The following is a 21,135-nucleotide window of genomic DNA, read 5'->3' on the forward strand; positions in this document are numbered from 1 at the left end:
ACGACAATTTATAAATTTTGTGAAACATGATAAAAACGAACCGCCCTCAACACTCGCATAAAGGATCGTTGTGCTATCAAAATTAATATTGGTTGTAAAGGAATTAAAATTAACCGCCAAGTGCCCCGTTACCTCCTCGGGTAGCGCATTTGTGCTGTTTGAGTTCCTTTACAGACTAGGCCTAATTATTTTGTTAAAGGGCGTATGACTCTATTCTTTAGAACCTTAAAATAGTCGAAAATTGTACTAAAAGCACACAGCTTTAATATGAATGTATTGAAGTGATTTAGATTCAATTTTTAAATTCTTATTGTAATTTATTAGGTGAAATACTTGAACTGTCCAAATTGAACGGCAGTCGTTTCCGCTTGCCTGGTCCATTCAATAAGTTTGGTTTTTTTTTAAATTATTATACTATTCAAAAAAAGTAGGGGATATTTGATTTTTAAGTGTTATTAAAGTCACCTAATGAAACTGACGAAGAAACAAATGACAAAATGAAATGAAGTTCACATTCATCGATTCATTCCAAATGATCGTTAGACTAAGTAAGGCATCACAACCAAGTCAGTAACGGGTAAATCCTCCTCTGTTTGCCAAACAAGCATTGATCCGACGTGGCATACTCCTAATGAGACGTCTAAGGTCATTTTGGTCCAGATTGTCCCATTCCTGTTGCAACGCAGCAGCAAGTTCTTGGACATTGGCAGGACGTTGTTGACGTTGACGTAACCTCTGTCCAAGCATGTCCCAGACATGCTCGATGGGGGAGAGGTCGGGACTCAGTGCTGGCCAAGGTAATGTGGTGATGTTCTGTTGTTGGAGGTAATCTGTAACGATCCTGGCCCTGTGACATCTTGCGTTGTCATCCTGGAAGATGAAACGGCGGCCATGACGTCGTGCGAACGGCACAACATGGACTGCCAAGATGTTGTCCCGGTAGTACTGGCCTGTAACACGCCCTGCAACAACATGTAAAGCCGTTCTTCCAGCAACAGTGATGCCTCCCCACACCATAACAGAACCACCCCCAAATCGATCATGTCTGATGACGTTAACGTCTTGGAAGCGCTCGTTTCGACGACGCCACACCCTCCTACGTCTGTCCAAAAAATCAACAGCGAACCTTGACTCATCTGAAAACATCACATTGCTCCAGCGTCGATTATCCCAGTGTTGACGATCCCTACACCAACGACGTCTTGCCTGAATGTGATGATCTCTCAAACAAGGGATCACGCGAGGACGTCGGGCGCGAAGGTGACCCCTATGCAGTCGATTCCGAATCGTCTGGCCACTCACTCTCACACCAGTGTCTGTTTGAAGACGAGCGCTGTAGCATGCCAAGGGCACGTAACCTTTCATTTTGGGTAAGCCGACGCATATCAAAATTTGTTTTCTGGTCACTAAAACAATTAAACTGATGTTTCCACCCTGGAATTCAATGCCACAATGACTGTAACATTCAAAGTCAGAGTCGTGCAAATCTTGGGTTGGAACCCCATGATGATCCCAAGCATCACCTGCATTCCATGCGGTAGCTATTGGTGCGTTTGGGCGTCACATGTAACTGGAAATGTTTCTTCTGTTAGGTTCTATAGTGACTTTTTTCGTAGTCATTTGCATATTTTAGTATTATGCCCCCAAAATCAAATATCCCCTACTTTTTTTGAATAGTATATTTTGTCCTTTTTGAACCACCCATTTTTAATTACTTCCGCATTGCCTTGTAGGATATTTTCTTCTTTGTTCATTCTAAGCCATAGTGTACACGACTCGTGTGCAGATTTTAAAATGTTCATTGTTTGTTGAATATTGGATATTAGGATCCAATATTTTCACGGCAAGATAACAACATCAATATTGATTGGAATGGACCCATATGTATCATAATGTATGTTGTTTTTGAACGGAATTAAAATTAAGCGCTAAGTGACCCGTTACCTCGTCAGGTAGCGCCTTTGTGAATAGAATGTTTGACAGTTAATTTGCATTCCTTCAGACTAATCGTTACGTCGTCGGGTAGCGCATTCGTGCGCAAAATTATTGAAAGTTATTAACTTTTTTGTCATCAAAGGCTTTAGAACGATCCACTGGCAATACTTTGGCTGCAGCAAGAGGGAAAGACATCAGTAGGGTGGATCCATTTCTCAAGGGACAACGAGATTCACGTGCACGTAAAAGATCCCTTGACAGTTGGGATTCGAAGTAAGAGTAGACCGTAGTCAGACGCGTAGATGAGGGTAAGGGGTTTCAAAATAAGTGCTGTCACTGCAGTCAGTCTCAGAATTAAGCATCGGCGACTAATGAATTAATGGCGATAAACAAACAATGCTAACATAAACGGGAAAAATCCCAGATACGTGTATACTTAGTTCTAAACATACATTATTATTATTATTGAGCCAATGATTGACGCCGCGTGATGTGACGACACGTGTCGAAACAGTCATCTGTTACAGAGATATTAGAAAATCTCTGTGAAACAGATTGCTGATTATAGATTATCAATTAGACATTAATTAACTTACCACGAACATAATCAACTGTCGATGCCATCGGACGGCTGCGATAGATTTAAATACGTTTTGTGGTCGATGCGATTACCGTAATAGTGGATGATCGAGACTTTGTTTATTAACCTAACATGACAATCGGGGCTAGTAATTGTGTCGCCGATGACTCAGACTCAGAGTGAGGTAATTTAACCTAATTTTCAACATATTCTCTTTTCATTATTTATTATTTAACTATTATCGCGACAACTATATGTCAGCTAGTTTTATCCAATCTTACTAAGATTATCTGTGTATACGTATGATTGCTTTGATTAGATATCACATTGATGCAATAAACATCTTATCTTATCAATACGCGCCAAAGGTTCACGTAGTTTCCAAGTAGGCCTCTGGAGGTTTTAAGGCATTACGATTAAATTAGGCGATATTATAAAGGTCATTTAGATCATGGAATTTATGAATTATATAATGCTGAACTTATGAACCCCAAAAGTCGGACTGTGTTTGAAACCATAAAATTAAAATTCCAATGCAACATTTAATCTGCTGTGTTCTAAGGCCCCGTGTACCTAGGCCTACTGATCACGTGATAGAGTGTTCACAAGGGACACCCTTGATTATATTTTGGAAAATAAAAATGCTTAAGTTTGTGTTAAAAGCCCTTAAAATCCTCTACCTTAGAGCCGAGCAACTAACTCAATATATGTGATACGTTTTTAAACAACTTAAACCCGTCAGTCCTCATCTGGAAATGGAGACCGATGTCCCAAGCTGTATAATACGGTGTCTGGATAAAACCAGACTTTTATTTTATAAAAATGTGTAGGTTAAATTTATCTTTTGTTATCAAGTACAACACGTGGGTCATGATCTGTATACACCTCTAAAGGAACGGCAACAGATTATCAGGTCACCCAAAGAAAAAATTGATCCGAAATCTTAAAAGGGTTACGTGGATAAGCGGTTTTGACGTTCACGTCCAAACGACTTAATATTCGGAGCTGAAATTTTGAGACAAGGTAAATACACTATTCCTCTATCTTTTTGCGTATAAATTTCATACGTACACGGACTTTTATTTCTGAGGGATGGCCCCTTTAAATTGTGCAACCTTCAGTCCCACCCCCACGTCCCCGAAACCATCGCCCGGCCTCACCCACCACCACCAACACATACATATACAAGGACAGCTGTCTAGTCCTTCGGATGAGACGGAAAACCCGAGGTCCCGTGTATACATTGGAATGCACGTGTCGAGTGGACGTTAAACCCCATCTCTCTCTATCTCTCTCTCTCCCCATCGTAACACTATAACTCATACTGCACGCAGCGACCCATCTACGTCATACTTCCCAGAATGTGACACTGCCCAGGTTAGCCGCCATTTAAAACGCACACGTGATCATTTGGGGGCGGGACTTATCGACGAGACACCGCTTTGTTTAGACAACAGAGTAAAAATAACCCACGCACGTGTGTTTTATGTAAACACGCCATGTCGCTGACACTCGCGTAAAAGCGATATATAATATGTGCTATGGGTAATATTGCAATAAATTCTTTACCATTGTAAACTGTCTTTAGAGTTTCAATCTGTTTATCTTTCAAAACAAGGTTAGATACTCCTAAATTTGTTTTCGCAAACAAAACCGCCTCTGTGAAATTATCTGTCATAGGCGCCGCCATATTGAATAATTAGGGAACTTTTTTGTGATTCGTCTCTGATTAGTTTGACATCTTTCATACACACAACGGCTAAATAAACATATTTAATTTCATTCAATATGACAATAGAAGAGAAATAAGCGCTTAGAAACACTTCACGTGTAATGAAGCGCTATATAAATCGAACAATAATAAAATAAATACTTCTAAAAATGTCTAAAAGCATACTCAGTGTTTTCGACTAAAATCGTTGATGTAGGAATTAAAATGTCGGTTAATTAGCTTAGGGCCTATTCTCAGCCGGAGCTAGCTGTAGATAGGCAGCCGGAGCTAGCTGTAGATAGGCAGCCTAAGTTTGGGATGACTATAACTTAAAGTACTATCTTACTGCACTGTATTTGTTTGTTTGCGTTATCACCCGAGGTGAAAGCGTACGTAAAGCCCCATGAACGAACGTAAATGGCGATTTGGAAAGTTCATTCATTCGTATTTCGAAATCACCGGAATGTTCCGGGGTCAACTAAAACAGCAATATTAAAAATATAGGCAATTAAAGGGCGTGTGGTTCTATTTTTTTGTAAACTTGAAATAGACAAAAATGGTTCTAAAAGTACAAAGATGAATGTATGTAAATTGATTTATATTCAATTTTTTTTAAAAAAAAAATATTATAATTTCTAATCAATTATGTTCGGTGAAATATTAAATATTTCTGCTTAATGCATTCTATACACGTTTTTTTTTAAATTATCATTTTGTCGTTTTTGAATGAGCCTTTACTACTTACTTCCACATTGTGTTTTTATTTGTTCATTACCAAATAGCACCCGAAACCATAGGGCTACACGACTCGTGTACTGATTATAAAATGTTAATTGTGTCATGAATATTGGACATTAGAATCCTATAGTTTCGCGGCGCGACATCAATATTGATTAAAATGGATGAATATTGAATTCTAATTCGTGTCTTTAATTTAGAATGTTATGGAAAATATTGAGTTAGAGACTTAGCTCCTTTAATAAAGTACACACTCACTGTAATTATATTTTCCTTGTACATTGGTCCCCTGATCAGTGGGCAATCGAAAAATGAATTACAGTGAAAAAGTAGAAGGTTGCAAAAAAGCCCTTTATAACAGGGGTGGGGGCATAACAAAGGAACCCCCAAAAAATCACATAGTTAAAAAAAAAACAACCAAAAACACATACTTTAAAAAAAACAAACAGATACAGATTTTTAATTTACGTTTTCATGTTCAGCTGAAGGAGGGCTATCCCACAATGACCTCATTCCACTGCCAGGGCAATATTTAATACACCCTCGATATGACTGGATAATGCGACGGTGGTGATACAGCCGTCTTCGTTATACCTGTGTGGGCGGACACCCGCAAACATATTTTTTGAATACAAATACCCCAAAACAGCTCTTCTGCTCCAACAACCCAAACACCACACACAAAGAAATAGACTTAAAGGAGCTAAATCGCTAATATTCGGGACCTAGAAATTGACACAAATGGGTAACAACGCATATATAATAATGTAATATGAATGTATATAAACTGATTTACATTCAATCGTTTCCGTTTTTACTCTAATTTCAAATCAATTATGTTCGGCGAAAGACGTCAGAAGTCTCATTCGAATGGCAACCTCTAGCGTCTGGTTGTTCCAGCCTACACCGATAGTATTTATTGCGCATCTCCAGATATGAATATGGCGTCACCGTTTGACATGACTTGTGGAATGTTTAGTCTCGTTCTTCGAGTCCCTTGTTACAAATGGCGCTGAAACGCATTATGCTACACGATTCATGTACTAATGGTAAAATGTTTATTTTGTCATTAATATTGGATATCAGAAACCCATCTTTTCCAGGTACGATCACAACATCAATGTTGATTTAAATTGACAAATAATTCGTGTTTTCAATGTCGAAGACTTTGGATGATATGGAAATTTGAGACTCAGCTACTTTAAGCCACTGTCAATTATAGGTGTAGGTGTCCGCTAATTGCAAACATATTTTTGGAGTTAAATAAGCTTACCCCCCCCCCCCCAAAAAAAAAAACCAGTATTATTTTGACACCTCCGCCACCACACAGTGCCTTCATTATAGGTAACCTTTTGCCACTGCTAATTGGCTAAATTTTGGTGATCGTAATTTCGTCTGTTATATATAGTTTCTTATTATTGTTTTCTTCTTAGAAACCACGAAGAACAATTGACCCCCTGTGTGAAAATTCGACAATAATAAAACACACGCATAAATTGTGATCTTAGGTTTTCTTTTACTAAATTAATACTTACCGTTTGCTAGAACTATAGTCAATATTCGTAATATTTTTAATCCAAAGACTTTGAGAAATTTTCTGTTTTACAATGACCACCTTTTCTTAATACACATACAACGAACATGTTACTTTTATATAGACGTTAATGTACCGTAAAAGTGCGCATATAGGTATGACTGATATCAACTATTAATTGTCACGCTGTTCTAAATATAGAATTTCCTGACATATATACATGTACATGTAAGCGTATTATATCTTTTTTTAAATAGATAGGCTTATTTCAGGTTATGGTAAATAAAGTTATTACACGGGTCATTACTGTATAAAGGTCGTAATTAATATTTTCTGACGTCATATTGATTGACCATCAGCACTATTTTATTGTATTATTGTCTTATGAATATTCGTAAATAGATTAATGAATGTGTGAAAAACATCACTCCTTTTGAATTATTTGAAAGAAGGGTGGATACACAATTTATCGTCACGCTCTTGATTATATTTTATATATAGGAAGATGTAAAGGTCCGTGATATCAGTAATTTTATCCGGCTTTTCTGTTGTTTTATATTAAAGAATAAAGTTACCAAATTTAGATATAGAACAGGTTGAACATATTCTGAAAATTCAATTTTTGATTTATGGTTGATCCGTATATAGGTGTACGGGGGGAAATTTATTTTCCTTTCCCTTTTCTTCAAAAACATGTTCAAATTACGTCCAGCTTTATTGCGTTCAAATAATTAAACCACTTTCTGCAAATTTCAAGAAAATATAATCCTTGGGTTTTTCTAATTATGTAGGCCTATTAGTAGCCTATTATTTTAATTATCCTGCACCGACCGAAGTTAGGGAGGGGATACTGACATGGGCCCCTTTCGGCTGTCCGTTTGTCTTTCCGTCCCGATTTCGTTTCCCGAGCATATCTCATAAACGGTTCAAGATATCATTTTGAAACATTGTATACATATATCTATCTACAATAGTTGTAGGCTACCATATGCTAATTACAAATTTATCGGAATTGAATTTTGTTTTGTGATTTGGAACATACAATATGCCTTTTCACAATGATCGCCCTTAATTTACAATGTTTTTCGGAGTGTGGGGGGGGGGGGGGTCGAGGGGGACTGCACTACCCCGCTTGGTGCTGAATAGTAAAATGTTTTTTTAAAAAACATACCATTTAAAGGACAATACAATATTGGTGTCAGGCATTATCACATATGTGATAGAACTGGTTAAACACATTCCAAATATAATTTTAACACAGAGATCATTGCTACGATAGATGCGTAATAAAGGTTTCAACAACCAGTTATACAGAGGGATAACTTGTGGTTTCCTTTTGCGTTCGTCACTTCCGATTGTTGAAACCTTTATTAGGTCTACGCATCTATCGTAGCAATGATCTCTTGTGTTAAAATTATATTTGGAACGTGTTTAACAAGTTCTATCACAATGACTGACACCAATATTGTTCTTTAATTGTGATTAATTTTGTTCTCTATTATTATGTTTTTTATTCGGTTGTTATAAAGTATATCATTTTATAATATTAAGTTTTCAAAAAATAATATCTTTTTTGTTTGGCTGCTTGTTTCTGTCGATCGTTTTCATCTTTTAATTTCTTCAAGAAGCTTCCAACCTTTAGATCGACATCTTTTGATTCACACTCCTGTAAAATATGTACAGAATTTCGAAAATAATATTATTGCGTATTTATTTATTAATAATAAAAATATATAAATACAACAAATTCCAAAGGGTACTCAAAGACAAATTTAAAAAATATAAGAATTAATCAAATCTAAGTCATTGCTATTTCTTTGCTAAATTTCTCTTAGCCTTTTTTTTATTTTTATTTTTTTTTTTTTAAACGGTTCGTGCCAGCTCAATTTTTCGTCATAGGTCACGAGATGTAAACAGGGCTAGCGCTAATCCCAACCGTAACCCTAACCCTCGACCTAGACACCATTGCTTACCCTAACCTACAATCTCGCCAATAATCACGTGCCCTAACCTTATTTACACCTCAGCGACCTTGACAAACATTGAGCTGGCCTTAACAAATAGATTTAGCCGTTTGTATACTACATGTAGTAGTATAACAAGGAAGGCCTAGTAGCTTCGTCAACTTCCACCTGGGGACATTCCATGACAAGTGGACCGAATTCTAAGAAAGTTGTCGGGTAACCCCCTCAGATAATTACGAAATAAAATACATGTTTCAGTACATAATACAGACTTATATATGTAAAACGGCAAAGTTATATGAGCCTATAAAATATGGACTAAGATAAATGACCCTTTGAATCGGGTAACTATTTGCCTGTTTCGAAACTACTATTCTACGACTCGATTTTGTTGTTCTGGTTTTATTCCTTCTATAGTGAGACAATATTCGTCAAATTTTGGAATTTCAAAGAAGATTAATAATAATCCTACGTCATACTTTCATAATAAGTAGACCTATACTGTCGACTATGTATGGCGTACATAAAGTGCCAAAAATCATCACTTGTGAGAAAAATAAAATCAATATTTCGAAACAATGTAGAAATTTTACTACAGTATATTAGAGGTTGTTACTTGTCACGGATGTAGTGTATTTATTATGTGTTTTTAGAACACACATTTTGGAGGCCATATCTTTGTTGGTTTTTTGGAAAATTAGCTTTTTAAATCAGTCCACATCGCAAAATAGTTCAAATCCCTGTATTTCATAAAACATTTTGAAATTTTTATTTTCATTAAATTTGAAGAGTAAATTATTATTATTATTATTTTTTTTTTTTCGGAGTTAAATGGATTGATTATACATATAAATAATGCTTTAAATTGCCTGATCATCATGAAACCAGACCTGCAAAGTCGACCTTATTCGGTAAGTCTGGTGGAGGTTGATTAATCTACATAAAAAGTTCTTCCAAATCCCCCAAATTTGAAGAATATTATCTAACAGAAGGAATAAAACCAGAACATCAAAATCGAGTCATAGATAATGGTAGGTTCGAAACATGCAAATGGGTACCCCGATTCAAAAGGCCATATATATAGGCCCATATATATTCTTTTCATATATTCCGAGGGAGGCCAACAAATGGTCCACCACCAATTATTTAATACCTGTAGACCTAGACCAACGAAAAATTATATACCTGTAAAATCGTGGATCTTGAAATGCGACAGATGTAGAGAAATGGGGTTTAACATCCACTCGACACAAACTCGGTCATTTCGGGACTAACGTATGGTTCAATTTTATTTCAATAATTCGCTTGCGCGTAGGGGTGTTTAGCAGTGGGACGAAACCGGAGGACCCGGAGAAAACCCATAAGGATGGACAGGCGACCCTACTCCTTGTCACGTATACCCTACAGTGGCTACAGGGGAATCAAAACCACGCCATGCAGTTGACTCAATGACAGACCTTATATATGATACAGCGCGCACGTGCTAACCATTCGGCCATCCATCCCCCCGCGACAGATGTAAAGTGTGGTTATAATAAATTATATCTTCTCAGTTCATATTTAGAGCACCATGTACAGATTTGTGTCAGGCAGTTTTGTCAGAACGTAATGTATAAGCTTATACTATTAAAATATACGAATACTTTAAAATATACGATCCGGTGTCTTAAGGCTCTTTCATTAGACAATTACTTACTGCTCTTGATTTGAATGCCTGTCTCTGGGATTCTCGTTGGGCAGGAGAAGAGAATCGTCGGAGTGAGGAACCATGATAAGAATGAAATCCTTGGAAGGTTTTATTTGTTGGTGATAGGTGAGCTTCTCTCGAGTCCATATGTGATCTAGGCGGAATTTCTGATATCTTGTACGTTCTTAATATCACCTCAGAAGGCGCATTGGCACTGTATCTCTTAAGTTCAGGAGCTGAAGCAGTCCGGGCAGACGTGTGTATTCTGGGAGATGAAACATATGTTCCTCTAGGGGGCGCCTTCCACCTGGTTTTTGTATCGTGTTGTCCTGTTCGTCGTTTAAATTGTATTTCACTACCCGGATGTTTTAATTTCATCTGACAGGCCAGACATTTGGAGTGATGGGCGTGATGGGGTTCAGCAGATTCGTTTCTTTGTCGAACTTTTGGTGTGTAAAACATCATCATCTTCTGTTTATCATCAATGTCATCTGCCCTTGAATGGGCACGGAGATAATTATGTTTGACATTAATTGGAATCTCTAAGTTCGACGTTGACGATCTTTTTGTTGCGATGTCCCTTTGCAATTGTTTAATGATTTTTTCGAGATGTTTTATTTCCGATTCGTAATCCAGTGAGTTATAAGACAGTTTCATAACTGATAAAGATGGCGGGTTTTCGTCTTGGTTGTGAGGTGTAGCTGGTCGAGGAGAGGATCTGTTAGAACTACACGCGTCACAACTATCTTTAACATTTTGTAAATTTTTTGTTGGGCTTGTTGAACATACATGGTCAGTACCTGATTTGAATGTCATAACCGACGTTGACTCTTGATTAGGCATGTTAGCACCACTCTTCAAAATATTCCCAGTTGTTTCTGTCTTTGTGGTGAGCAACTGCGACTTTGGATTACCGTTTGAATGGAATCTGAAACCTGGCGGAGGGATTTTATTATCGACAATTTCTAATACCACTGGGTCGGTAAATGTTGACACAGAACTGTCGGATACGCATTTAGAGGACAAAGAATTATACAGAATTCTCTGTTCTCTGTTGGCATCAGCAAGACGTCGATATTTCTGTTTTTCTAAATCTTCTATTCTCCTCTGAAGTCTGGCTAATTCAAATGCGTTTTGTGGACATTCTATGAGTTTAGCATCAACAAAAACCGCTCCTAGCTTCTCCTTTAGATCCTGGAGCGTTTTGGATGGTCTGAGATAGTCCTTTCTGGTTTGGACATGAAGTGACGCACTCATATTCTTCAAAATCCTCAGACAGATAATACAGGTTAAATCCGTGTAAGGTAGAGTATAGACAAATAACTTTGGCGACCAAGGTTACAAGATAATGACGTAATAATGCCCCAACGTCATTTCTGTAGGCACTACTGAAACAAAATTTAATGTTGCTCGTGTAGGGGGGGGGGGGGGGCGTCGTCTGTTATTCTGCAACAATTTTGACATCTGAATTCGAATTAGGCTTTAGTATTATTAAATTAATTAATATGCCATCTGTCGGTCTCCCGCTCTATGATCCGTTCTACCGAACATAATTGATTAGATATTACTATAAAAAAGTTAAAAATTGATTATAAACTATTTTATACACATTCATACAAAATTAATATGTGCTTTACACCCTTTAAAAAGATCAAACAAAATAGGTCGGTCTACAAATATGGAACAATGTAGCTCAAAACGTAGTAATGGCAAAAAAAAAAACCCCACTAAAATATTTGAAGAGCCGTCTTGACAATACTGGCAAGAATCTTTTTAGGGCTTCAAATTCAACCTGAAGCGGAATAAACAGAATTGAAAACCATGTTATGGGTCTGAGTATAGTGGCCAAACTGAAAGAATATTCGCAAGATCGCGTTTATTTACTTCTGTAAAACAGATTGATAGTGGCCTGTGTCCAGTACCCAGAAGAGGCTCTGTGGTTTAAGGGAGGCAACTCTATTTTTGTGCACACGACTTTTAAATGTCTTTTAGCGTACCGTGTGGTAAATTTAATATCCGGTACCGGTGTATTGCTTTATCACGCTTGAAGTTGAAAAAAAAGAGATTGTCCTGCACAGATTAGTGAAAATGTCTGGTTTAAAAGCAGTCTGCGTTCTGAGAGGATCAACAGAAGTTGGAGGTGTTGTACATTTTTCACAAGAGGTAATCAATGGCCAATGTCAATAAATGACACGGCAGGTTACCAGTAGCGACAGTGAATGTCACAAACTGTATTCATCATTTTGATCATGATCATGCATTAAATATTAAATGATGTGACCATGGACCCTGTCCTATTCATTCAAGTTCCTGTCACTAATTTCTAAACCTAAATATGACCATGATCACCACATGTTCTTGCATGACCAGGGCCTGCAATTCGCGGGAGTCTCCCGATTTCACCCCTGATCTCCCGAGCTCCCGATCGGGAGACAAAAACTCCCGCTTTTTCAATTCTTGTAATTTTATTTTTTGGGAGTCAAAATTGTAATCAAAAAGCATCGAAATAAAACGAGACAGACTTTTTTTTGTTAAATGTTGTGTTGAATGTTGTTACTATAATTTATTAATTAGTAACACAGCCTGAATACATTTCCGATGTTTTCGTATTTGGAACAATACCATTTAAATAACACGATAATTATTGTTTTTATACGAAATTAATAAAGTCCTGGTCGTAATATTCATGATTTTCGATGTTAAATGTAGTCGGAAGCTACGGGGCCCGGAAGCTACCGCTTTGCAAAACTGAAAGTTTGACATCGCGCGCTTACGTCAGTCTCGTATTCACGGCAATTTCTGCACAATAAAACATAATTAAATAGTATTGTGAATGTTCAGAACAGGATGAATTAATAGGGCTTTTTTTACCATACATTTTTAATTTGTAATGTGTGATTTTAAACTCATTACGGTTATGTTACCAATGTGGACAGCAAGGTAATTCAGACCACGTGACATCAACATTACGTCGTCTGCAGTTGGAATTTGTTTAGCACACGTAAAGGATCGTACATGAATGGTGTTGAAAATATCATCAACAATACAATTCATACCGTGCGTGATCAGTAACTTGCAAGTTATGCACAAAATATGAATAATATTTTCCAAAATGACAATAACCACCAAAATTTAATAACCATAGCTACCGTAATGTAAATACTAAATGGGCTATCAAGGCAAATTAAAAGTAAACTGTTACATTTAAAATATGTAACTGCACCTCAAATGACCAAAACTGCTAATCAAAAGTTTTTAAATTTATTAATGTAGGCCTAGGCAACATGCATATTAAAATGATATTAAAATATATAAATATGTAAATTAATTTGTCTTTTATTCATGGTGGGTGGGTAATTTTAACGCGTGATTAAAGTCTCCCTCTTTTGACCTTAATTCTCCTGACATTTTTACAAAAATCTCCTGACATTTTACTTGTGGCCAATCACATGTATGCGTACCAAATACATGTACATGTACTACGTTAGTACGTATTATTTTTGCCGTGGCTATTGTTACGATAGTCCGTAAGAATTATTGATGAACTATTCTTACGATATGGTGGAAGTTCCTGTAGTGCATGTTCAAGTTACAAAATTTTGGAACGTTGATCTGTCGTAAAGCTAAAGTATTGCCTATTCTCCCGACATCTCCTCTTGCAAACTGCAATATAGTAGCATTGTGTAACTTGCACATGCGCTACAAGAACTTGCACCATATCGTAAGAATAGTTCATCAATAATTCTTACGCCTCGTCGTAACAATAGCTACGGTGTTTAGTTTTACTGATGTATATTAATAAAAATAATCAGACTCTGGGCCCCTGAACAAGTGTCCCATCTGATTGAACAAAAAGTCACGTTTTTAGCTTGTGGTCCCTGTAGAGGTTACAATTTTTATCTGATTAAAAAATAATGTGTGAATATATCACCATTACACACTAAGATCTTGGATTCTTTTGATAATCGCAGATATCTGAACTTAACTTCCTGGATTATGGCCCCTGATTGTTCGAAAAATGGCATTTTTAGCTTGCGCATTCTCTCGAGGTCACAATTTTTTTTCCGATTTTAAAAACCGTTTAAATATTTCACCATTCCACCATAATGAAGGTTGAATTCGAATTTCGGGAAAATCGAAATGAAACTGCCCAACAAAATGGCCACTCTTTATACGCAAATTGTGTAAAAGTATGCAATATGAAGATTGTTGACCCGGGACTGTACAGCGCAGTGAACTCTTACGGCTAGCCCCCGGATCCATTCACTTTTTTTGAATTGTCTGTCTGTCTGTGTTTTACTGAGTGTGATGTCTTGTCCTGAGTGTGATGTCTTGTCCGTATATTTGGTTTTGTGTAAATTTTGTTTGGTGCAGTCCCCCTGCACTTACTATTAGAGGTCACAATTTTTATCTAATTTTGATGAAACTTAAAACATATCTGTATATCCCAAAGATCTCAGTCCCTTTTGATATTTGTGCATTTTAGACCATAACTTTCTGGATTATTGCCCCTGATTGTACAAAAAATCCTGTTTGTTTTTAGCTTGTTCTATCCATCTCTTGCAAAATGTGGGCGTATCCAGCCTGGCAGCCAATGGTTATTTTTATTTTCTATTGCAGAATCCTGATTCTCCTGTTGTTGTGACAGGAAAGTTGGAACATTTAAGCCCGGGATCACATGGTTTCCATGTCCATGAATATGGAGATAACACAAATGGTAGGTCTTATTTTGTCCTTTTCCCAGTGGGGGAGGGTGGGTGGGTGTCCGAATGGTTGGCATCTGCGCACTGCATTATAAGGTCTGTAATTGAGTCATCTGGCATGGTTTCCATTCCCTGACTGTACGTGACAAGGAGTAGGGTCGCCTGTCCAACCTCGTGGTTTTTCTCCGGGTCCTCCAGTTTGCTCCCACTGCTAAAGACCACTACGCGCAAGTGAATTATTGAAATAAAAATGAACCATCTATTAGTCCTGGAATGACCTACTTTGTGTCGAGTGGACGTTAAACCCCATTTCTTCCTTTTCCCTTTTTCCGAGTGGAAAAGTAGATATTCCATTACGACCCAAAGCTACATTCTTTGCCTCTCGCCATAGAGATATTAGAGTCAAATTTGGTCCGCAGGTCGTCAGTGGACGCCTTCTGTCTCGTTACCTTATAGATTTCTCACGAAGGCTCGACATATATTGCTTGAACTGAAGTTGAATACTTGCTGTGCATAGTATCTCCATTCCATTGTGACTCTTTTTATCTATATCACCTATGGTTTTCTGTTTTCTTCATTTTCACATTATCTGGGTTTAAGATGTGATAAGGCAATCTTAAGGGCAGTATTTTTCTCATGCAATCTGATTAAAACACAGATCCTATGCTTGTCTTTACTACACTAGGATCTGGATGATTTGTTATATAACCCGTTCAGGATGATGTGAGGAATTAGCCAATGAAATGTTGTGTTGCAGCTAATTCTTGGCCTGCGATGCACGGAAACATCAACGCTGATTGGTTAATCAAATTTCTGACGTCATAAACGAAATATAGATCTGTATTTTAATCAGATTGTTCTCATGTTGATAAATTTTCCAACCCATAACACACGTTGATGCTAAGTAATCTCCCGTTATCAGAATGCTTTAGTTTCAGTTTCATGAAGAAAAAAAAGGGGGGGGGGTGGCAGAATGGTTAGCGAGAGAGAGAGAGAAATGGGGTTTAACGTCCACTCGACACAAACTAGGTCATTTCGGGACTAACATGGTTTAATTTTATTTCAATAATTCGCTTGCGCGTAGGGGTCTTTAGCAGTGGGAGGAAACCGGAGGACCCAGAGAAAACCCGCGAGGTTGGACAGGCGACCCTACTCCTTGCCACGTACAACCGGGGATACGAAACCACGCCAGTCGACTCAATGACAGGCCTTATGACTCAATGACAGACTGTATGATACAGCGCGCGCACACGATAACCATTCAGCCATCCAATCCCCCTAGAATGGTTAGCACGCGCTCTCTCTGTCATACGGTCTGTCATTGAGTCAACTGGCGGGGTTTTGATTCCCCAGTTGTACATGACAAGGAGTTTTCTCCGGGTTCTCCGGTTTCCTCTCAGCGCTAAAGACCCCTACGCGCAAACAAATTATTGAAATAAAATTGAACCACGTGTTAGTCCCGAAATGACCTAGTTTGTGTCGAGTGGACGTGAAACCCCATTTCTCACTCTCTCTCTCTTGAAAAAAGGTTGGTTACTGGTTGATTTGTAAAAAAAAATATTGTATATTACTATTAGATTTTGTAAAATAATCAACATCTTAAGTACAATACAAATGTAATTTGTTTTTTATTTTCCATGAACTGACCATTTGGTTCAATGACGTTAAAAATTTTCCTCAATCCGTATAAAATTTCAGGATGTGTAAGTGCTGGTGGACATTTTAACCCTTTTGGTAAAACACATGGTGGACCAGACAGTGAAAATAGGTAAGCTTATATAACACTTTAAAGCTGAGTGCCATTTGCAATTTTTTTTAACAATATCTAAATTTTATTCGCCCACACCTAACTTGGGCGTATATAGTCGTCTTCCTGTCCGTCGGTCAACAATTGGCTTTTGAACTTGGTAGACACGAAAGATTTTGGCTTTAAAAAAATGTGTCCGATGCGCCATTAGAACGCTGGGTATGACAAGTTCTATGCGGCAAAAGTTTTATTTAATGCGTTTATGGCGCATGACCTTCCCCGATTCCAGCCAAAGAGAATGCGTTTTAGATCCGGTTTTCGTGAAGATTGATAAGACAGGATTATAGAAAACAAAAGAGAAGAGGATTAGTGTTTAATCCCATCAAATATTTTTAATTTTCCATAATTATTTTTATCGTTAAGGCATGTTGGTGATCTAGGGAATTTAGTTGCTGACGATAGTGGTGTTGCTAATATAAATATTACAGATAAACTACTACAGCTTACAGGACCTAATTCTATTATTGGAAGAACTGTTGTGGTAAGTTATAGCATAACTTCATAGTAGCTTGAACACCCTTCTTGCCTTACGATAGTGGTGTTGCTAATATAAATATCACTGATAAACTACTACAGCTTATAGGACCTAATTCTATTATTGGAAGAACTGTTGTGGTAAGTTATAGCATAACTGCATAGTAGCTTGAACACCTATCCCTTCTTGCCTTACCATAGGGAGCAGCTGGGTTGGGTGGCCGAATGGTTAGGTCTGTCATTGAGTCAACTAATGAGGTTTCGCCTGACCAACCTCCTGGGTTTTCACAGGGTCTCCGGTTTCCTCCCACTGCTTACTACCCCTATGTGCAAGTGAATTATTAAAATTAAATCGAATCATATTAGTCCCCGAAATGATCTAGTTTGTGTCGAGTGGACTCCCCATCTCTCTCTCTCTCTCTCTGTCTCAGCATAGTATGCAACCACAGTAGCTTATAATGGAAGTTCCACATACCATAGATCACCTGTTGATAAAACTGAAAGAGGGTTAAGTGTACAAGTTAAATACCACATTGCGAAGAATAATCCTAAATAGTTTTTTCTGAAAGCAATGGAATGGGTTAATCAGATAAGACATGGTCCAGTGGCGTGATGGTATTATAACACTCTGTTGAGGACTATGTATACAACTCTATAACACCAATGATGAGGACCTCGTGGGTTTTCTCTGGGTCCTCCGGTTTCCTCCCACTGCTAAAGACCCCTACGCGCAAGCGAATTATTGAAATAAAATTAAACCATATGTTAGTCCCGAAATGACCTAGTTTGTGTCGAGTGGACGTTAAACTCCATTTCTCTCTCCCAATCATGAGATTATGGAGGTCGATCGTAGCCATGTATGAAAATTGGGTTTTGAAGAAAGGCTATTTTTCCGGCCTGCAAAATGACCGATGGGTCAGATCTAGTTACGGTCATTTTCCATGGCCCTAGGTCAGTGGTTCTCAACCTTTTTTTGGTAACGGCACACCTTGGAACACATAAAAAAAAAAGTGGCACACCTGGCTTAATATGTATGAAAAATATTTGAATTTTGCAAAATAAAAACATGGCAAGTCAAACTAAATAAAGAAAAACACAGTAGATAGCAGTGAATACTCAATTGGGATCATTTTCTTAGTGTGCCATTCAACATTTCGCGGCACACTTAGGAAGATCTCGGGTACACTGGTTGAGAATCACTGCCCTAGGTCTTGACCGGCATATACGGCCGATGTGGAACCCATGGATAGAATATAGATTAATATCATTTATTATTATTATTATAAACAGGTACATGAGAAGATCGACGATTTAGGTCAAGGTGGTAATGAGGAGAGTTTGAAGACGGGTAATGCTGGACCAAGATTAGCTTGTGGTGTTATTGGTATTGCCAAGTGAAGACCTATTATTGATTCGAATTCGAAGGAATCAAAATAATTAATTCCTAATCACTAATTATAGTATGCACTGTAATCTTGTTAGTAATGATGTTCAAGAAAGGGTCTGGTACTATTGATTGTTATATGTGTGGAGCTATCTTTGTTATTGTATTTGTATTTGTATCTACCCACCCACTGTAAGAACAAATTCTGAACATGCACTTTGATTTAAAAAAAAATAACATGTTATAACAAATAATTTTCTTGTCATCGTGTAGGAAATTAAACAAATAAAAGTCATGTCATTCCATTTCTGTTGGCTCTTTTGTCCTTGCTTTCAGAAGAAAGCAGGGGACTATTAAAATGGGCTCGTTTATACGTCTCTCTGTTGGGGATAAGCCGGTAACTTTGCATCAAAATGAGCTAGAATGACCAAACTTCCACGAAGAGCATTTTTATGGAAACTGTAATTTTACTGGTCTAGACATTGGAATAAATAAAGTAACGCTTCTTCTGGTTGGAAGTGTGCCAACTTTGTTTAGGTGTTTCATAGGTAAATGCCTTGACGGAGTTGTTGTTAGTTAGTTGTATTTTACGTCCGCTTCCACCGAGGTGATATCGCAGACAAGCTTGACGGAGTTTAGTGATGAACAATTTCAGCTAAGGCTAAGGAGAGATAAACAATCTGATTGGTTGAGACTTTGAAACAAATAACTTTGTTTTTAATTGGCTGAAAGTAGAGAGATAAGCAATTTGGTTGGTCGAGACGTTGGAGCACCATAACTTTGATTCTAATTAAGTCAAGAGTGGTGAGACTTGATGTACACATTAAGAAACTTTGTATGTGGCTTGATAGCCACTGCCGTCTACATTAGCCCAGACGGAGCAGAAAAGTAGGACCAGAAAAGTAGGACGTTAAACTTCATTTCATTGATAGCCACTGGAATCCAGTTCGATTCTCAAATGATTGACCGAATTTATGCTAGAAAACATCAAAAAATAAATGTCTGAGTTATTGCCCTAGATCACTTTAAAAAATTTTTTTTAGAGGATTGAGGAAATGTTAGTGTTGACAGCACGGAATACTAGTTGCCTGGCAACCTATCTATGTCAGTGGAGGGGGTTGGTCTAACTAGAAAAGCAGCCCAAAAAATATTTTCCCAAACTGTGCGAGGGTCTTGATCTTAGTTTAATTAGTGAATGCTGAATCAAAAAATTAAAAGATGCATTATATAAGAACTAATTTTGCCCATTACAGGTCTTTCTTTTGGACCTCGTGGGTTTTCTCCGGTTTCCTCCCACTGCTAAAGACCCCGACGTGCAAGCAAATTATTGAAATAAAAATTGAACCATGTGTTTTAGTCCCGAAATGACCTAAATTGTGGACGTTAAACCCCATTTCTCTCTTTTGGTTTCATTTAGACATTTAGTAACACAGCCTATAATCAACTCTCTAGATCATCGAATTGACCAGATTTTAATGGATGTAAACATCCGTGAGATTTAAAATAGAATTGACAAACGAGGCTTAGAATAAAGTAATTTGAATGAAATTTTCAATATATTCATTTTTCATTAGCCATTTTTAAACTATTATAAAAAAACCACCAGCTTTTTATCTAAAATCTTACATAATGCATCTTTAAGTACTTTAAATTATAATACATTCCAATAATATCTCTTTATTCAAGGACAGTTGTCTAGTTGTTCGGATGCGGAAAACTGAGGTCCCGTGTACACGCACGTAAAAAATATAAAAGTAGACCGTAGGGCCGCTGTCCGAGCACAATTTCTCTCTCACAGCACACTGATGGAGTTTGCCCGTCTTCATTAGCCCAGTCGGAGCAGAACAGTAGGACGTTAAACCCAATTTCATTTCATTTCATTTATTCATCTTAGGGTGGAGGAGTTTGTTCCACATTTGGTTTTGTCTCAGAATTTTGGGATGGTGACATAATGGATTGTAAGGTTTCGGTTTCTGCAAGTGAATGTTCTGCGATATTTGAATTGGTATGGGTTGTTTGAAAATGTGAGGTCACGCGAGTATCTGCAACAACTGGCTTCACATCGTCGAGAGACATCGGAGTAAGAGTTGTATAAAAAGCTTCGGTGCTCAAGCAATCCGGCTGGACATGAAAAGGATTTGTTGAAAGAGCCGACGTGACATTTGGCAGTCTGTTAGAAGCTTCCTGTCTGCCTATAGGAATGGCGCGTGGGGGGCTGAGTGGATCCATGGAGAATATATCATGTTCAGACGTAATGTTCATGTTATCTCTCGCCGTTGATGTTTGTTGAATAGCAAAGGGTCGTTGTATAACTGACGACACGCATTCTATCTTTGGGGAGAGTGCACACGAAGTTGTTTCGGCGGGAACTAATGCTTCAACAAAATACGTCGGGGTGCTGTTTACATCTGTGCTTGGAGATGACGTCATTGATGCGGTTTGTGCTTCAAGTTGTTCCGAGCTTTCAATCCACTGAGGACTTGGGTCTTCCATAAGTTCTGCAGCTCGGGCCGGGCTGCTGATTGTATCTCTTAGCCTTTCTATTTGCTCTAGGACAGATTGGTCGATTGAATCGGGAGGATAACTACTATCTAACATTGATGGGTTACTTATCTTGG

At 37.8% G+C, this 21,135-nt stretch overlaps 2 protein-coding genes across 2 annotated transcripts; one reads left to right on the top strand and one right to left on the bottom strand.

The window, feature by feature from the left end:
• Positions 1–7,991: 7,991 nt before the first annotated feature.
• On the bottom strand, positions 7,992–11,441 carry LOC126809732 (uncharacterized). The gene is made up of 2 exons (XM_050534484.1): positions 10,159–11,441; positions 7,992–8,164 (listed from the first exon to the last, which is right to left on the bottom strand). The coding sequence occupies exons 1-2, from the start codon at positions 11,404–11,406 to the stop codon at positions 8,045–8,047; spliced, it is 1,368 nt and encodes a 455-aa protein (XP_050390441.1). The 5' UTR covers positions 11,407–11,441; the 3' UTR covers positions 7,992–8,044.
• Positions 11,442–12,131: 690 nt separating this feature from the next.
• On the top strand, positions 12,132–18,822 carry LOC126809731 (superoxide dismutase [Cu-Zn]). The gene is made up of 5 exons (XM_050534483.2): positions 12,132–12,312; positions 14,770–14,866; positions 16,551–16,620; positions 17,023–17,140; positions 18,424–18,822. Exons 1-5 carry the CDS (start codon positions 12,238–12,240, stop codon positions 18,529–18,531), a joined length of 468 nt encoding a protein of 155 aa, XP_050390440.2. The 5' UTR covers positions 12,132–12,237; the 3' UTR covers positions 18,532–18,822.
• Positions 18,823–21,135: the final 2,313 nt, after the last annotated feature.

This window comes from Patella vulgata, chromosome 2, assembly GCF_932274485.2.
Source record: "Patella vulgata chromosome 2, xgPatVulg1.2, whole genome shotgun sequence".
NCBI lineage: Eukaryota > Metazoa > Mollusca > Gastropoda > Patellidae > Patella > Patella vulgata.

Bases quoted from the DNA above. Each gene is read 5' to 3' on its own strand.
- LOC126809732 (XM_050534484.1), bottom strand. From the start codon at position 11,406: ATGAGTGCGTCACTTCATGTCCAAACCAGAAAGGACTATCTCAGACCA. The intron at 8,165-10,158 runs GTAAGTAATTGT...CATATTTTACAG, and splicing joins AGGCATTCAAATCAAGAGCA to GAGTGTGAATCAAAAGATGT.
- LOC126809731 (XM_050534483.2), top strand. From the start codon at position 12,238: ATGTCTGGTTTAAAAGCAGTCTGCGTTCTGAGAGGATCAACAGAAGTT. The intron at 12,313-14,769 runs GTAATCAATGGC...TTTCTATTGCAG, and splicing joins TTGTACATTTTTCACAAGAG to AATCCTGATTCTCCTGTTGT. The intron at 17,141-18,423 runs GTAAGTTATAGC...TATTATAAACAG, and splicing joins TTATTGGAAGAACTGTTGTG to GTACATGAGAAGATCGACGA.